This window comes from Dermacentor variabilis, chromosome 8, assembly GCF_050947875.1.
Source record: "Dermacentor variabilis isolate Ectoservices chromosome 8, ASM5094787v1, whole genome shotgun sequence".
In the NCBI taxonomy this organism is placed as follows: domain Eukaryota; kingdom Metazoa; phylum Arthropoda; class Arachnida; order Ixodida; family Ixodidae; genus Dermacentor; species Dermacentor variabilis.
The window spans coordinates 12,013,282-12,032,560 of record NC_134575.1 but is presented as its reverse complement, the minus strand read 5'-3'; the positions used below and the strand labels follow the sequence as shown (position 1 = coordinate 12,032,560).

Below are 19,279 nucleotides of genomic sequence, written 5' to 3'. Positions count from 1 at the left end.
GTCCACTTCTCTACTCTTGTGTCCTGTCTGCACGCCTCACTTCTTTTTTTTTTTTTTTTTTTTTGCATAATGAATCCTTACCAACTGGGTCAGCTTTCTGTCGTTCTTGCCTGACCCCTTTCTTGATAGGTAAGTGTGCGCTTTTCTTGTGGAGAATTAAGACATCAGCAACAGTAGTTATCTCTTATACTCGAGTCGAAACGTATATTCGACAACTTCGTGTAGTAGATATACTCAAATAGAACACGAATCAATTAAGAAAGATTATATGCAATTCGTATTCAAAATGTGCAATATTAGCACACCCATGTTTGAGATAGAATTCTTTGAAATTATGTCGGCGCAACTTTTCTAGCCTTCTCTGTGTGCGCGCATGTGTGTTGACTGGAAATGCTGAGCCCCAACTATTTTCGCTAACGCCAAAACAAAAAACCACATGCCATGTGCCGAAGTGCACATAGTGGCGGATTTTGTCGGATTATACATCGAAGCCTGGGAAAGCACCCCAGGTCACCGCAAGTGCAGTGCGGCGGAAATTTCAGCGCCGCTAAAGATCCTTCCACATCGATCGCGTATACGTTGACGTTTTTCGAGGAAAGGGGGGGGGGGGGGAACGGGCGGAAGTGTGGGTTGGGGGAAGCGTGTCAGTAAGCCGAGGAAGAAGAGGTCGATATAGGAAGAGCTCACTTTCTATACACACCTCCGCCCGCGCGATGTCTTGAATACTTATAGCGTCTCCTGAAAGCGGAAGTTCGGCGAGAGGGTTCAACAGTTTTTTTTAAATCGACGCTTCCTGGTCTTTCATAGCCGGCTTTTTTCTTCCTGCATGTGTTCCCCCTTTTATCATCTACGCTTTTGAAATACATATCGCGTACGCATGTTTACTCGTCTGGCGAACCTGCAGCTTACTTTTACAAGTTTCCTTTCTTTTTTCTAGTCTGTCGTACGTTTTTCCTTTTTTTTAAATCTTCTGTCTTGTTGGTGTCACTGTCTCGCCTCCTTGCTGGCGCGGTTCACTTTAGAAAAGCTGCATGGCATGCGGACGACAGCGACTTTCGAAGCAGACGACAGCTTCGAAAGTGCGGCAGACGATTTTCGCTCCAAGCATCGTTGTCGTCGTTTCTGCAAGCCGTTAAACTTGATCGCCAGATGCATGCAGTGCTGGAAAAGTCTGCACATGGTGTGATTCAGTTAGGGCTCGAATCCGCACATATAGCTACCGCGAGAGCACTTCGTATCTAACCGATGCCTTAATGTTTGTTGTGGTCTTAAATTGCTTTATTGAGCCAAACATCTGCCACGGACTGTGGTTCTCTTGTTTTGCACTTTGGCGGGCCTGTCAGGGCTGAATGAAGTACACTGGATCTGCGATTTTCCCAATTCTCCCGGTGCTTTAGCTCTTGCCATGGGCTCCTATCTAAATACGTGGGAAAGTGGAAATCGTTTCTTTTTCGTCAACCACTACGCCAAATTTGATGAGATTTGTTGCATCTAAAAGAAAAAGTTAAAATATAGTGACTGTTTGTAGCGAATTTTCGATTTGTACTGTCAAAGTTCTAATAAAAATGGTTAAAAATCGGAAATGTTCAGAAAGCCAAACTAGGAAGTTTGCAACTCTGTCACTCAGCAATGAAAATTCATATAACCATTCTGTAAATTGCATCTGATAGTACATCTAAAGCGGACAAACTTGTTGTGTTGCACATGGCTCTCAAATTTATCACTAATACGTGAGTAAGACTTGTGCAAAACCCTTGTAGACAATGTAACAATTTCACGTAAGACAAAAACTGATATATCGCATTTCTTCGCTTTGAATGCTCTAATGTATGCAGTTTACAGAACTTCGATATCTGTTCTAGGTGCAGAGCTGCGAGTTTAGTCTAAACTCCGTGCTTTTCAAACTTACCCATTTTTTGAAAATTCCCTTTAAATAATTCAGTCGCTAAATCTAAATTCCGCTCCCAACAATCACTAGAATTTACCTTTCTCTCGCAAATACAAGATATTTCATTAAAATCAGTCCAGTGTTTATCTCAGAAAGTGTTTCTGCGTTTTACATGCATTTTTATAGGAGTCATCGAAGTTGGGGCCCGAGCTAAAGCTTCCTCCTAATGCTAATGCTCGATTCTTAACACCGAGTTTAATACTAATATAGTTGTGGAAAATCATACGTTAGAGGCTGCAAGACGAGTTTTTGTGACGGTTCAACCACCATAGGAGCGATAGGTATATGTTAGGTATAGATTTTTATAAACTTCAGCACAATGGCTCCAAACGGCCTTTGTGGCTTCTTGTAACGTTATTGATGTCCTTTTGCGATCAGTAATCATTTTAACTTATCCTTTTTCCGCGGTCAGACTTTTCCTAGCTCTTCGGCGTGAAACAGGGTTGTTCAGTACAACGGCCCTATGGTTACTATAACTGTCGAACAACGTTTGAAATTTAGTGTCAGGCGTATATAAATCCTGAGTATGCTTGAGTATTCGTATAGGTTCTTCACTAGAATTTCTGCAATGAATCCTATAATTTTGAACTCTAAGAACTTAGTTCACAAACGGCGTGTGTTTGGAAAGGCCGAAGAGTGCTTTGTTGAGCAAACCATAGCTAAGAGCAAGGAAGAATCCACGCTTTGCACGATTGGAACGTGTAAGTTCGGTCGCTGCGTTGGTGAAGCTAATCCGTAACTCAGTTTTAGCGCTGATTAACACACGCAGGACACGCGAAGTTCTCTCGCGTCTTTTACCTCGCTATCTTGTTTCGCTGCTCAAACGAAGATGGGTTAGAACAGTTTGTCCCGCCGAATTTCCGGCGTATCGGCGTCGCTTGCATAAAACTCCTTTGGCTACAGGCAGCACCGTCGGCTTCTATACTCCGAGCGTAACGCGCTGGCCGGTTCAGCCAGGGCTTTGCGTGTTCTGGTCGCAATTGGCCCAAGTGATTTCAACAGCTTCGGCAAGTGCTACTACAAAACGCCGAAAACGACACTAGCGCGGGACACAGAATCGGGAAAGAAATACGGCAACGCGGCGGCGTCTCTGCAAATCCCTTCTGCAATGGCGCTGTTATCCACGTTGCGTAACACTTGTGGAGCGCTTCCAACTTCGTAACAGTGCTCGTTTCGCCGGCGCCACTTCTGCTATTCGTGTAGTTTGCGGCAGCGCTGCATGCATCTGACGGCGTGGAGTACTCGCGCACTCCTGCACGCTGATCGTCTGCAAACGTCGTCCGCCGACGCCGATGACACTCCTTGCGTGCGAAGCGGTGCTTCCGTTCGTGTCACCGCTTTTTTTTCCCTTTAATTTATTTTTGTACATCTTCATGACTCGCTTCAGTTCGCTTTTATTATTATTTTTTTCTTGTTTGCAGGTTAGTTAGACCTGTTATTTTCGCTTCCGAAAGTTGTCACCCATGCATGGAGCAAAAAAAAAAAAAAAGTTAACTAATTTTTGCAAACGGTAAATTGGACGACTTGTGTGGAGATTGACGTCGGAAATGGTAGGCATATAAAGCGCGCAGTCTTTGAGGTGCTTTGTGCTTTAAGGATACGCTTTGTCATCTATGCGTGACTGCACATGTATTTTGTTTTACCTGCATATTGCCAAAAAAAGAAAGAAAGATAAATCGAATACGACGCCTACTTCTGGCATTATTGGACGAAACAAAAGGCTGCGACTGCTTCAGAGGAAACTTCTCGTGTGATGTAAATAAACATACCGTGACTAAATGCTCACTAGCCGGTGTTGTTGGTAAGCTCGTAATATAAGCGGCTGATTAAGATTCTGCCACGTTCGTGGTTATCACGTGTAAAAAAAAAAGAAGAAAAAGAAACGTTCCACGTCGTCGAATCAAGCTGGAATGATTTAGTAAATCAGTTTAAAGGCTACAGGTGCGAGTGGCGATTTCCACCTGATGTAGGAAGACGCGCATGTATTCATATGTTCGCCGGAGTTCTGGTGCTCTACTCGACATTGGATCTGCTATATATGGGTAAACGGTTAATTCGGTTTACATCGTGCTGTCTTGACTAACATTATTTAAATTAGGCGTTCTGCGACTTCAGTGTCGGAAAATGTTGTTGCTGTACCAGAGGAGCTTTTCCATCGGTTTCGAAGTCATAGCGTTCTTGTTTCAGGTTCCGTGCTGTGCATCCACATCGTGAGTTCCTTTGTACGGTACGGTTTGCTGCATCGTTCTTTGAGCAATATTCCGAACAGCGGCGACGAAGGCAAAAAGGAAATACGAAATAAAGAACGAAGTATTTTTTTATTATTGCGTTAGCAGCTATGCAGACACTCTAGGCGCATTCTCACCGCCGCCGCTGTGCTGTCGCAATGAAGTCCAAATGTAAGGAGAATGAGCGGCCCACTTGCCGTATTGCCGCATTGTTGCCTGTCAGTTCATGTGTTGCGGCTGCAAGGGCAAGCCTGCAAGGGGGAGCCGAGCTAGATGGCGCCTTGATGCACGCGATCCTCGCGATCCTAGGGTGCCTCGATGCGCGCGCTCCCCTCCGCCGCCGTGAGAGGGCGCGCGCATCGAGGCACCCTACGCGATCCTCGCTCGCCCCTTGTTGGAGGTCACGTGATCGAACCCTCGCTGCGCCGTGGCTGCCTGCGCTGGGCCACTCTACCCGCGTTGCCGAGTGCATACGCGACCCGCGCGCCGTACGTTGGAGGTCGTCTGCTGCGGCCCGCGGGTGGCAGGGCGAAGGGCGAGCATGCAAGGACAAGCTGAGGTGGCTGCCGGTTTCATGCGCGCTGTCCTTCACGCGCGCCTTGTGCTGGAGTTTATTTAACACGTATAAACAGTCGAGAGCAAAAGTCTCGGGACCAAAGGTGCCGCTAAATGTTTTCTTCTTCGCAGCCTAGACATAAAGGCTGAAATCAAACGGTACTGCCTATATGCGCCTGCTTGACCGCTTTCACGCGTCAAGACTATTTCACGTTCCACGGCTGCGCTAGAAAAAAAAAATTTTAAATTTTGCTCTTGCTGTGCTATCGGCCGTACACCAGCACTTGATCCATGACATTACGTGACAAGGAAATCCCACTGCTAAATCCAGATAAACGAAGCAGTAAGCGGCACTCACTGTTATGAAGCATGCGCGCTTTCATTTCGACTGTTCTTTGTGGGAACGTATCTTTTTGGGTGTGAAGAAGCAGTTAATAGTTCGTGCATCGTCTTTTGTGTTTCTGTGTTGTTTTTTTCTTTGTATTCATTTCATATCAACTATGCAGCGCAAGTTGGCTTCCATGTTCAAGAACCAAATAGCCTACATACAACGGCTTATCATATGGGAAGTTGTGTAATCTGAGTATTTTGAGACTCGGCTCACTTGAATGGTAGAGCGAGCTGCAGCACGAAACGTTCGCTTTGGGCAAGCACGCCCGCTCCCAGCCCTTACAAAAATTTTTAGTAACATTTTATAAACCGTCTTTAGACAAATGTTACTAGAACCTATCGACATTCTATAAACCGTCTTTAGACACCGTAACAACTTCCTAGTAACCTCCTACCGACTATTGGCCACCGATATTGAATTGAAAGTATAGATATAAAATGTCGATAGAATTCTTACCGACTGCTTATTATCTTATGTCGGTAGAAAGTGTCAACTGTGAAGCGACTATTTATTGACTACCTTTATACATCCTAACAACATGCTAGTAACATCCTGTCGACTATTCGCCACAGACAAATAGTTGACAGGATGTTACTAGGAAGTCGTTAGGATGTATAAAGGTGGTTAATAAAAAGTCGCTTCACAGTTTTTAGGAAGTACATAAAAATTTTATTCAGAGGTAATTACTTTTGCAATTATATATTGCAAAAATAAGCTTTAATTATCTCTGAATAAAATCTTTATTTACTTCCTAAAAACTGTGCAGCGACTATTTATTAACCACCTTTATACATCCTAACGACTTGCTAGTAACATCCTGTCAACTATCTGTCTGTGGCGAATAGTGATTGCCAAGTGGCCAGGGGTGACATGCAACAGAAGAAGACAGGTTTACATTTGTGCTTGAACACATCCATTTAATATCCCCAGGCTAGTAATGAGGACGAGTTCTCCGGCTGCCCTGGAAGTAGGCTGAAATGTTGCGTTGTGTAGTCTAGAAAAGAGAAGAAAAAAGGCAATACATTAGTTTTGCTACAGCGACATTGCAACACACCATGCATCTGTTTCTTAAAAAGGAAGTGCACAAGACACAAGTTTTCAACCCTGTGAGCTCTAAACATCTCCACCTGTTTTTTGCAAAGTCCTAAAATGCATGAAATGACTGAATTAGTGCATTAGAGCTGGGAGCGTGATGAATGTGCGTAACACCAACAGATGCATGACACATAAGCTCTATCATACCAATTGTCATCTACAAACAAAAGCTGTAAATCAACTTCAGTTTAATGAACTTCGATATTCGTATTGTGACCAGTACATGGAAGTTTCATGTGTGAATTATCTTAGGAAAGGCAAGGTGCTAGTCAGAACTGTGCTGCAGCTTTGCTTGCGCACAGGTACATAGAAGAGTTGACTTTTGTGTTGCACTTAAGAACCACGAAATGATACAAGCAACATGTAAGCAGTTGAACAGGCATTATGGACGTTCTGCAGCAAGATTAGAAAATGCCTTTGCTGTGCAGGCAGACATTGTCAAAGCGAGCTTGTTACTAAACATGTTAGCTTTCCACAAGACAGGATATTATATTATCAGTGCATTAATATGACCAGGGCCTCTATCACAAAAATACATATGCCAACAGTAATGACAATTTTCTAGTTATGGTGGCAAAGCTTGCATTATAATATGCTATTATAATCAGGTTAATAGCTATTTTAGCTGGAAGGAAAGGAGTATACCCTAAGATAGCACTGAAATTGCCATGAAAGGAGTTTTGTTGAAAACTGCACAAAGAATATTAAGATGCTTCTTTGTGACACACATACCTAGTATGGTGTTGACCTTCTTGGAATCCAACGGATCCTTCTGTGGAAGGCATTTGACAGCCGCCCAAAGAAGGACCTCCCTTCAACGTCTTCTATTGAAAAAGGGGCTTTAAGGAGGCCCTCCGCGAAGTGAAAGCCTGAGTTGTTAGCATCCAGGCACAGTCTCTTCAGCAGGCCCTTTTCAACATATACACCGCCACCGATGTCTACCTGTGAAACAATACAAGCACAGATTCATTTTATACACGTATGATCAAGGAATGGTTAGGAAATAGGGTAAGGTTTGCAAAAACAGAAGTAGCTGCTCTTGTTGATTCGGTTTAAAGAACAAAGCAGCCTTACGTATACCATACATGCATTGTACTGAGCTGTGTACTTTTACGTAAGACTAGAAAGTATTGGGAACTTCAATGCGAAAGAAAGACATGCATCTGCCTAGAACTAAGCAAATGTGTGCCACCCCTTGACACAGAGTGAGATCTGGTGCTGTTTTAGTGATTAGCAGACATTGAAAGCTTCAAGCCTCATCGAGTATTGGGCCAAGCTGTGCTCGATTAGTGACACACAAGTGCTCGAGAACTATCAAACAAGATGCAATTGTCTTCAAATACAATTCTGACTTCCCCTTGCAGATATGCAGTTTTCAATTTACTGACTGCACTTGGGTGTAAAGATTTTGTCTGACAGAGTGAATAAACCACATACACAAGCAGCATTTTCATAGTTAGCATAGTCTTTAATAGGTACTGATACCTTCAATTTAGAAAGCCCTGTATATTGGGCTTCATCAAACTAATTTCATAAAAGGTTTGTCAAGGTAGAAGCATAGAACTTTATAGTCATTAGAAGACAGGTGAAAGGAGCTAATTATTGCAATTATTACTGAAAATTAAATTTTAGACAGCTCATCCCAATGAGAAATTGATGCAAGCAGTTTGTACATGACATGTCATATAAGCATTTAGATATCAAAAATAGGGATTAGAGAAAACCTTCCCTTGGAGGTTCATTAGTGCAAGCAGCCATGCCCTCGAGGAGACATAACTTCTTTTTCTGTAGGCAGAAAGAGGCTCGAGTATTTTATTGACACATATATGCGCCCATGTATATATGTTATCTCTGTTGTAAACCTTTTTTTCATGTACATGCAAGATGTGTTTATAACATCTCATTGTGCACAAAATTTGCGTAATAATTTAAAGACCGCGATTTTGTAGCGATGCTATTCCTTTTCGCTATTTGTTAGTAGTCTGACCGACGCCCCGGCCCGTGCTACGTACTGCAGCTGCCGGCCGTTAGCGGTGGGCGAGAAGAGTGATATAGAATCGAGGGGTAAGTATCGCTACAAAATCGCAGTCTTTAAATTATTACGCACTGCCGTAACCTACGATTGCAAGAGCTGACATCTCGTTATTAAGATTTGGTTGGTCTGTGTTTCTTAAAGGCCGGCGTCTGATTAAAATGTCTAGATTAAAAATAAACCTCGTTATTGTAATATCGGCCTATATACGCTCTGTAACATAGAAGACAAATACGCGAAGACACTCAAGAACATAAACAATACACACAGGTTCTTGCGACGCGGACCTCCAAACCGAACTGTATACATACAAAAACCTTCATACAAGCTTCTATCTGCTTAAGCGTCAAACATAGCAATCGTGTGTCAACGCGCGAAGCCCATGATACATCGACGTATACATTACACATGTACTGCACTTGCGGGAATGCCTATATAGCGAATAACTTCTTGCCAGGAAACTACCGAACGAACACCAACTTTCAATGTGTTTTCATAATTGTGTGCCCATTCAGGCATAGCAATCAAGGCGGGTAGCAGAATGCAAGTACGCTGTAACATCAGAGGAAGCTTTCGTGAAATTGCTTGCTAAATGTGCACAGCAACATGGCTAACATACGATAGGAAAGCGCTTTGCTCGAGCTAGTTACACAACGCTCATTACGTAAATCATAAGCTTCGAGAATGCGCGCAAGCGCCAAACTTGCTTACCTTTCAAGACTTGGCAAACGCTCCTTCGTCTAACAGGTACAGAGGCACCGACGTTTCTCTTGCGCACGCACTGTAGAACTTCCGATGAACTCCAGCTCCACAAAAGCACAACCTTCAACAGTCTTGCATACACTAAGATTCGAAGCCCCAGTACCAGGCTTTTTCACGAGAGCGCGGGCAGGCAGCTCGGCAGAACAAAGGCAGCTCGGACGGGCGCTGTACTAGGGCACTCACTGTCGACACTGGTGGATCGCTCGAAACACACGGCGAACTAATAGAGTTACACGAGTCCGGAGGGTTCGGAATGGTTACTGCACACGACAAGGAGCACATTTTGTCTAGGCACTTCTAAAATATAACTCAAATACCACCTAAATGCAAGGAGCATTCACTACAACCAACGTGGTGTGTCGACCAAACAAATAGTGCCGTAGCGCCACTCTGCGGTTTTTAGAAAAATGTATCTTAAATTAAAAAATTGCGTGTTTTTTCCTAATTACATTTCGTAGGGTCCTTTAATAGATTTGTTGGGTCCAAAAGTGTGTATATTGTACTTTGTGATACGATGTTTAAGGAAATGTATATATAATAAAAACGAAGCGGATGTTGCCTTCAAGATTCGCAATTGCTTCAGGTGCATGCAGCTTGCAAAAGCATGGCCTTCGAGATCGGACTTTGTCACTCAAAGGAAGCCGTAGCTGGGAGGCGGACAGGCATTTAGGCCCCAATCGTTGGGTTTACAGTGTCTAGGTAGGCTTCCTTATTTATAAAGAATATACAGGGACTTAAGCCGTACCATGAGCGAGCTATACAGACACACGCGGTACGATTCGGTGTCCGATCCGACGTGCGGCGCTGCATGCTCCGGCGATTCGGGGGAGGGGGGGAAGCACACGGTGCGTGCACATGTGCGATGTCACATGGCGTGCATCCGAAAGATTGAGCGGCGCGTAAGCTCCGCCCACATCCAGCTCCCCAGCTTGAGCATGGCTTGAGTTCATATCCACGTCGAGAAACGCAATATAAACAGCTCTGCACGACACTGCTTCGCTTTACGCGAACACTGTCGATAAAATTATCCCCCTGCGAGTGACAGAACACTTCACGACGGCGCGTTGTCCACTGACGGCTCCACTAAAGCCAGCGATAGGGCCGGTAGGCATAGCTAGGCGGACGCTGCGGCCGACGGCGCTTGCGATCCAGGCCGAGCTCGTCGAAGAGTGCTTATTTTTGCCAAAACAATTAACACTGTACACATTAGGTCGGTCGTAATTAAATACAATTGGTTTACTCGACGCAGTCGTTGCGAAGGGCAAACGTGCAAGCGAAGCGAGCGGCCTCGCTCAGACGGTCGGTGTGTGATGTCTGCCCGCGAAATGCCCTCGCGTCGCGGCTCCCGATCTCGCCAGTCGCCCGATCCGGCGCTTCGGCACGGCAAAACACCTCGATTCGGGCTGCCGTTTCGGCGCGTCGGACGCCGGGTCGGACACCAAATCGGACCGTGTGTCTCTCGCTTTGGTTGGCGAACACGAGCCGATCAGCGCGTCGTCCGTGCAGCTCCGTCTGCTTGCAATGGTGCATGGCCTACGGACTTCTTTGACACCTACTGAGCACGAATTCATGATCACCGCTCATATGCACGCTTCCCATGGCGCTAGCTGTTGTGTTTTCGAGAATACGTGCCCTCATGTTGAATTGGTGCGACCATATTTCCTCTTAGCGTCCGGTGTTAGAAGCACTTTTTTTCTATGAACATTCTACTATCATCTGTTACTAGGAAGTTGATTAAAAATTAGGAAAACAGTTACTGTGCAAAAAAGCATTTTTTTAAAGCAGCCAGTCTTTGCATATTCATTTATAGTTGAGATTATGTTATCTGTTCATTTCTCACTAAATCATATTTAACAACTTTCTAGTAACCAGTGTTACTAGAAAGTTGATTGAAAATTGAGGAAATTTACACCTGTGCATGAAACAAGACTGTCTTGCACCAGCCATGTTCACTGAATAATTATAACCTTATTTAATAATATTCATGCATGTTTTGTAACTTGGGTTATGTACTTTAAGAACATAATTATTCTTATTGACTTCCTATTGAATGGTGTTACTAAAAAGTTAAAATAGTGTGTCTTAACTTTCTAGTAACTTTCTTTTTACATACTGAAGTTAGAAAAGAAGCAACCAACTTTCTTTTGACAAACGTTACTAAAAAGTAAAAGTCAATAGGATGTTACTAAAGTTGATAGGAAGTTGATAAAAGTTCTAAAGAAAGTAAGGAAGCATTTTTGTATGGGAGTATGCCGGCCCTCATTATCACGCCAGGGTTGCGACAGCGAGTGCTCGCGGACTTAGTCAGAGATCGCTTCATATATATATATATATATATATATATATATATATATATATATATATTTGCTGGCGTAACACCATGCTTGCTTCGCTCGTAAGTGAATGCTTACTGCTATTTACATAACCTATACATCTACGCACATTAGTTTGTGAATACATTGCTGTATTGCTGTTAATGTTTCGCCTTTCGAGCGAAACTGCGGCTTTATCCTACTCCTCCCCCTCTCTCTTTATCTTTTGCGTTGTCTGAATTAAGTTTAATTCTGAAAACAGAAATCGGGTACCAGAAACACATGAAAGTGTCACAGCGATCTGAAAGCAAATTCGCATCGCTCACCGTGCGCTTTCGAGTAACACACGACAGCTGCGTGGTAGTGTTACATAGCAGACGACGAACATTCTCCGACCCATGTAGCAGATGGCAGGAGTGTCGCTCTGTCGTAGTTCCACAAAGCACTGGCGTGAAATAAGAGATTGAGAGCGAATTTAGCAAATACGTTCCGGCGAAGTACTTCTTGCTATAGGCCTCCAAACGCAAACTCGCATTTGCGAGCATATGCCTCTGCAAAAGCTGAGACAATGGAAGCACGAGAGTGTGCACGTATAGCAGACGATATATTCCGCGCGCTGCGCGTTTTTCGTGCCGCGGGGCGATTTTCGCGTGCAGACGACGGCACCAACAGCAGACGCGTCGAGGCGTGTGAAGCTATGCTTTTTCCCACGCACAGGCGGCCTTTTCTCTGGCGTTTCTTTGATATTTTTTCCGTTCCTCTCCGTATGTTCACAGCCGTATTCGCGTAGGGGATGACAATTGCCATTTCTCGCGCCTCGCATGCCCGTTACGTTCGCGCTGTGTACACATGGACCAAAAAGCCGTGTTTCGTGACGAATTGTCTTCCCACCCCGACTTTCTTCCTACGTCCTTCCTTTATTTCTTTGCGTGCAGTGGTTTTTCATTGTCGTTTCGTGCGATGGTTCGGCGACCGTTATTACGGCTCACGATTGTTCTATCTCGCGAATGGAGGGAGTGCCTTGCTTGTTTTTAGATCTTTGTGTTCAGCTTCTGCTCTCGTAGTCGCCCATTTCCGGCTGCTTCTGCTCTTGCTTGATTGCTTTGTCTTCCGTGCGTCCCTGACTCGGCTTGCGAATTGTTCCTGCATATTTTATGCCGCCTGAACCCTCCACGGAGAGCTCTCGGAACAGGTCGAACGGTAGGCTAGGCGCAGATTTATACCTGAGCGTTGGACATTACTATAGACGCCGTGAGGAGCGGGAAACCTACACTTCCTCTTCTTCTTGTTTTTACCATATTGTATCGAGCGACGAATTCGTCCGCTGAGCTCAATTGCGTCTTGCGTAACACTGCGATGAATGTGTACCCGGTGCACTATATATAGAGCTCTTGCCGCATGTGTCTTCATTTGGGAATGCATTTACCATCAGTTTACCCTGATAAGGTAACTTCACATAGCTCTATCAGTTCACCTTGATAAGGTAACTTCAAATAGCGCCATCAGTTTACCCTGATAAGATTGCTTCACATAACACCATCAGTTTACCTTGATAACGTAACTTCACATAGCACCATCAGTTTACCCTGATAAGGTAACTTCACAATGCACCATCAGTTCACCCTGATAAGGTAATTTCACATAGCACCATCAGTTTACCCTGATAAGGTAACCTTACATAGCATGTGTGGTGCTTTTCTGTGAAAATTCTCTGAAGGGCGATCTAGTCTTCGAAATCATTTGAGTTTTATTTTGTCTTAGACAAAAACGGTGGTGCTCGTATTTATCTATGCTTATTCGTATTAAAAACGCGTATTGTTTAAGAAGACCTTAGCTACGGAATCCTCATGATCGAGCTCGGATAGTGATTCTGACTTTGAAGCTTTGGGGCAGCTGCCAAGAAAGAAGCGCGTGCCTGATATAATGAGCGTTCGTCACGCGCGCTTGCACAACTGTTACTGTGAAATTTCAAGAAGGAATTTCCAAGAACGCGTTCCGCAGTGCCACTCTGCGATTCCTCTAATTTTCATGCATGTCTGGACACTGCGTTTGAGCTTATGTCATTTGTGTGTTAACGGCGCCGTTTTTCTTTTTACCCAACTGCTAATCGAGTTGATTGGCAATCAGATTACATTTGCATACACTCTAAATTAAGCCGAGAAAGGCTAATCTCACATGCACTGAACGCGTTATCCTCGAGCGCCTCGTTGAGCACTTCGCCAAGTCGTGTGCATAATCGAGACGAATTCGCCGAAGCGTATTGACATTGCCGTTTCCACTGAGGTGGTATCTGCAGCTGATTAATTAAAGCATACGCAGTAATGCGGCATTCGATCGGCCTTGCCCGCGCGGAAGTGTGAAGGCGGGCCTTAATCACCTCGCCATCTTGTCACTTCCGACTCACTCCCACGCGACTAGCACTTCCGCTGCGCCGTACAGGGCGGGCGCTGTCTTCCGATTATCGCCGCGAGCTACTAATGACGGCGCGACTGTCGGCGCACCAGAGAATTTCCTGTTGCGCTTAATTTTCGGCTGCTCTTGTTCAACCCCCCACCATCCGCCGCCGTCTGCGTCTCCACTTTTCGTCTGCTTCACTTGCTCTCGTTTTGGTGCGTTGGTTCTTAAGCAGACGATACTCTTCCCGTGAAATGCTTATCTGCTAACTATTCAAGTATTTTTCACTTCGTTCATGCGACGTTTTTCTCTTGTTCGAACAGACGGTTTTGTCGAAACCGTTCCTCCCCGGAGAGCGACGGAGTATTTGTAGGATGCCGCCTTAGGCCCGCTAAGCCGAAAGTGTAGTAGTGGGTCCCCTTTGTTTTACTTTTCTCAAACATCGAAGGCAGGGGGTTCGCCCCGGGAACGGCTGGCACTAAATCGAATCAAAGGGCGAAGCATGATGTTGTAAAGCCATCGTTGCAGCAGACGATCTCCATCAACAAAAAGACCATATATAGGCACCCCGGATATCAACAGGGCACGGTGAGCGAGAAGCAGATGGCTAAACTAAGAATCGACAGAATGTCGTATGCTGCTGGCAAGAAAAACACGACCCCATATAGCCTGACTTATGCGCTTTCTTTAACGTCTCGATACCATTTCTGTCCCTATTTTATTTTATTTCCAAAGGAGCGTAAATGTTTTCGAACCGGAGAAGTGAAAGGCCATCCCATTCCTCCCCGTTTCTGTGTTCGCAGTTCCTACATCTGAAACAAGAAATTGTACTCGGCTTTGAAAATGGGGATTGATTCACTGTATGGGCGCTTCTTTAAACACTCCTAAGTGAGGCTGGGTGGGGGAATCTCGGGCCCTTAAAGAGGGGGACCATACTTCGCTGCTCTCGATACCCCTGTTATCAGTACTTTTAGCTGTTGTCTCTCTCAGCTTCTTTTGCTTATTTTATCTACTTAAGTTATGCGTGAATCAGGCCTGTCACGTCCCGGCGATAGTTATGAATATAAATTCCCCGTCCTGAAGTGCACACTGACAGATATTTTGTGGCGGCTGTGCGTTCTTATTGTTTGATTTTTTGCTTGTTTCTTTCTTTATCGTCGCTGCCGTCCTGCCCTGCTACGCCCTTTCGGTCTCCGATTTTGCTTCCTTGATCGTTTGAGTTCGTCTGTTGTTATACCGGCTCGTTGACCGCCCGAGGGCCACGAACGGGCGGTGAATACCGCGGGGAGTGGGGTTTCCCCCTAAATAGACGGCGCTCGATGCCACTGAGTGCAAACGATTATGATGGATCCTCTGCCTGGCGCGTCGTCGTCTGCTTTGATGCATGGGCGTCTAAATGTCGTCTGCTGCTAAACTGCCCGGCTTCGCTTTATTCGTTTCTCTCCCCTTTGTTGTGCCTTGAGCGTCTTTATCGTCCGCACTCTCCGCGAGTGTTTTTATGTGCTTCTGGCTACAGATATTTGTGTGTGTGTGCGCGTGCCTCCACAAGAGCTCGTGCTTGGATGTAAGGCTCTTTCACGATGGGTGTTGGTATAGTTGTGCCTGATGGAGGCCGTGATTCCTCGGCGCGTAGACAGGAAGGTTACCGGGTAGGAATCTTTAAGTAGTATTTCCCGATAACGTAAACATACGTCATCTCGTAATGAAGCGATCAGTCTGTAGACATTCAATTAGTATTGTTAAGCACCGTCATGTTAGGCTGGGGCATGCAGCTCAAAAGAGAGCATGCACGATTGTCTCCTCTGATCACATCAAAATCTGCAAATTACGAAAATGATATGTGAATCTTTGCATGTGCCTGATGGCGCAGAAAACCTGTAAGATATGTGTACAAAGCAACGCTGCATCGACTATCTTCCATTTGCAGGGCTGACTTCGTCCGCATTGCACGGGTTTGTGCCGCGTAGCGATATAAAGCTTTGCTACCATCTCCGCGCACATGCAGAGTCTTGCGCGTGCTAGTTAAGCGGCACCAGTTGAATGCGCTGCGGGGCTTATCTAGCTCGTGCAAAGCTGGCAGGTAAGCGAAGCGGTAGCGATGACGAAAGAAGTGCGTAATTGTGTGCTAAAGTTATCTACATACTCCAAACGAGACAGAGCGTCTCTACTGTCTCGTGTGCGCTATACGTGTTTCATCCCGTTTCCTCACACACGTTTTCCATCTCTCGTTGCAGGAATTCTGACCGGCGAGCGGCGGACACACGTAGACACGCGAGACAGCGATGGGTAAGCGAGCGGATGTTATGCCGAGCGACCCTAGGCATCTGTTGGAGGCTGTGCCTGTTGTAGGACAACGCAGATAGTTGGACGAGTTGTTCGCGTATAGGCCCACTTATAGCGCATGCTTTCAACTGCTTTATTTGAAACCCCGTCGTCATGGAGTTTAGGTCATAGAGTTAGCACAACCAACTCCTGTCGGTCAAATATTATATATCGAAACGGGCATGCGACACTCGATCATGCGCACTGCGCTCATGAATAAGGCACCCAAAAAAGCAAAGCTCCTTTTCCGTGATCTTCCTGGAAGCACTACGCTGACACTTTCTTTTTTTCATTTTATGTGCATATAATCTTTGCTACAAGAATGGCATCTTCTGCCCTCTACAAAAAGGGCGCCTGCACTCGTAAATTCGATAGCTGTACTGTTCTAGCTCGCAATCAGTGGGAAAGGTTTACTATCGTAAGGCGTATGGTTAGACTTTATTCCCGTAAATAAAGACAAAGCACCAGGAGATCGATTAATTGACCGTTAGGGCTAAGAAGTCGAAGCCTACATATGCCCAGTTCATAACTTGGCCAGTTGCCACTATCGACAACTTTCACTGTAGAGAATTGCGGCGGAGCTCATATGTATTGCTGCAAAATCTTTAGTAACCTCTAGTAAGATCCATAGGCGCTCAGTGTGCAGAGGAAGATGCTGCCTTTTGCCGCTGTTTCGAGAAAAAGAAAAGAGAGAAAAAGAAGGAAGGAAGCAAACAAAGTCGCCGTAGACTGCCTAACGTGACAATGCGGTGGAGACAAAGTCTCGGATTATTCTTCACGCGTGTTCAAGGATCATGTGTGCGCTTAACGCTGAAGACAAGGGTAGACGAATATCCCTAGTGCACTGCTCAAGCCTAATATGAATCGTTACCAATGTAACAGCCCAAATCTGGCGGTCTAGCCCTAGAGGTACGGCAGGCGCAAGACACTTGAAGTCAAGCGTTCTTGAGTCGTCCATAAGGTATACACAAAGAGACAACTCATTGCGCTTGCAATTGTATGTCGTTTTCAACTTACGTAGTTGTTTACCAGCGCACTGTGGTGCTATAGCCCGCGCTATTCCTTGCGATGAATGACGCCGCGGTCTGTTAAAGCCCCTCATGAGCACTTTCAGTGTCCGTTCAACGGAGAAGCGCAGCATCGTGGCGTGTTTTGCGACCACGAAAGTGGCATACAGCAGCGCCTCACCGTTCAGTGGAGACAGGAGCTGCCACATGTACGACAGGGCATTTTTCTTTTGTTGTTGCTGCTGCGGGCGCGCGCGTGTGTGTGTGTGTGTGTGTGTGTGCGGGCGGGGGGGAGGGGTTAGGTGCGAGCGTGCGTGCGTGCGCGTGTATTTAGATACGCCCAAGTACCTGTCATCGTAAAAGCCAGCTCTTAGTGAAACACGTAGTCAGCCCCCGGAAATTTATTTTCGCGAACTGCAAGAGCGCACCCAGGCAGTAGCACCTCGTAACCGGAGGAAGCGAAGGTAATGGCCACCTGTTTATGGGCTGTGTGGTTCTTGCTACACGGGGAGGAAGGGAAAGGAAATTGACTGGGAGGGAGCATGACGTCAGCTGTAGTCTCGGCAAGGCAACCTTCTCTTGACGCAGCTCCTCCTTTCCTTCAGGGCCCATCTGCGCGTTGACTCTTGGGAAATAGGCCCCACATGGTTGCCGGACCATTTAAGGTATTGTTTAATGCGTGGTAGCCTTTAGCGATGCCATCGTCACGATCAGCGCTCGTCAGTCGCCATATGCGCAACTCTCCCCCGCACTCTCCGCGCGCTTTAGGTAGCTAGAAATTTCGGCTTGCCTATCACTTGCCCAAGGCTAATTTTCCATGTGGCTCAATTTCACTTCATTTTAGGTGCGTAAGCATTTCTATGCCTACCCAACTACGAAGCCCGTCCGTTCGTCCGTCTTGTAAGACGATCGCTTTAAGGATAGGGCCCGCAGTAGCGAGCAGATTTACCTTCGTGCTGCCTCTCGCCTCAACGCGAACTAAGTGGCGAAAACACAGCGCACACGAAGCTTTCATCACTCGGCGCACTCTTTCTCCATTGCAGGTCGCTTTCAAGATATATGGCCCGCGCGGCCGCGTCATACGCAGCCGCCGCCGGAGTACGGTTGATAATCTTTTGACGCGGATGGAGCAGGCTTGTAATGATGGAACGTCATCAGCGCACGTCATCAGCGCACCTGGCGCCGCCACCTGCTTTACTTTGTTTGCGTCATCAAGTAACCTTGCGCTGCCGTATGGAGCAGTTCGTGTCGCCGAAGCGCTAGGGGCTTTAGTCGTTCATACTGGTTGGATCAAGTTCCATAACATTCATAATGACACCGGGCTGCGTGACGATGAGCAAGTGGCACAATACTTACGCATACTTAGACAACTTCCAGATGAGTTTCTGCGTAAACGTTTTTTTTATGACAAGGCTTCAAAGTTGCCACGTGACGCTCCCTCCTATAGTCTTTTATCTCCCTCCGTGTTGCTGCACGCCTCTTGCATCGCGCAAAAAAGGATATATATATATATATAATGAGAAAGAGATCATCTTACAGACCCACTCCGCGCAAAACATTTGGCTTGAGAAAAAAGAATGTCTGGGAGGCCCAGTGGGGCTATACTTGTGGCTAATCTCGAGCGCTGAGCACAGTATCGCTATGTGTGCTCGTGTCCGTCTCCGATCCCGTCTGCGAGGTCGAGCTCGAGTCGCAAGCACGTGACGTGCCTTTCCTCCCCAGCATGTCGAGCCTGCACCAGGCGGCGCTGCAGTGCTCGGTGCCCGTGATGCGACTGCTGCTCGACCTCGGGGCCACCGTGGACCTCAAGGACTCCAGGGGTGAGTCTCTCGCGTTGAGCTTGCGGCATTCTCTCTTTTTTTTCTTCTTTCGTCTTCATTGTTTTACAGAGCCCCGGAGTGGGTTGACAGTAGTGATAAGCACATACGGGGGCGAGTGCATTTTATGACCTTTCGCAAGTCGACCATGCACGTGGATGACCACTCCTGTTTCCACAGACTGCAGTGGATGCATCGCACGAGGAGGGGTCGCTCCCTCCGCATTTACTCTTTCGGGACTGTGTGAAAGATGAACAACTTGCGAGACGGCGAACACGCACGCTTTTACGCATTCATTCGCGCGTCGGCGCGCGTTTCACTTGAACTGCTGGAACTGTAGAGGGTGTCCAACGTAACTTTAGCCATACATTAAAGTATGCAAATGCCACGTAGCCGGACAGAACCAAGGTAATGCT

At 46.1% G+C, this 19,279-nt stretch overlaps 1 protein-coding gene and 1 long non-coding RNA gene across 2 annotated transcripts in view; one reads left to right on the top strand and one right to left on the bottom strand.

Annotated features, from left to right (window-relative positions):
* Nucleotides 1-19,279, top strand: part of LOC142589624 (caskin-2-like) — a 330,427-nt gene that overhangs the window by 56,949 nt on the left and 254,199 nt on the right. Inside the window, exons 2-3 of the mRNA XM_075701132.1 lie at nucleotides 15,952-16,003; nucleotides 18,769-18,866. Coding sequence (XP_075557247.1) covers nucleotides 15,952-16,003; nucleotides 18,769-18,866 — 150 coding nt within the window. The remainder of the gene's footprint in view (nucleotides 1-15,951; nucleotides 16,004-18,768; nucleotides 18,867-19,279) is intronic.
* LOC142590866 (uncharacterized) lies at nucleotides 6,025-9,378 on the bottom strand. The gene is made up of 3 exons (XR_012830245.1): nucleotides 8,961-9,378; nucleotides 6,950-7,159; nucleotides 6,025-6,116 (listed from the first exon to the last, which is right to left on the bottom strand). It is a non-coding gene; the product is annotated as an uncharacterized LOC142590866 (long non-coding RNA).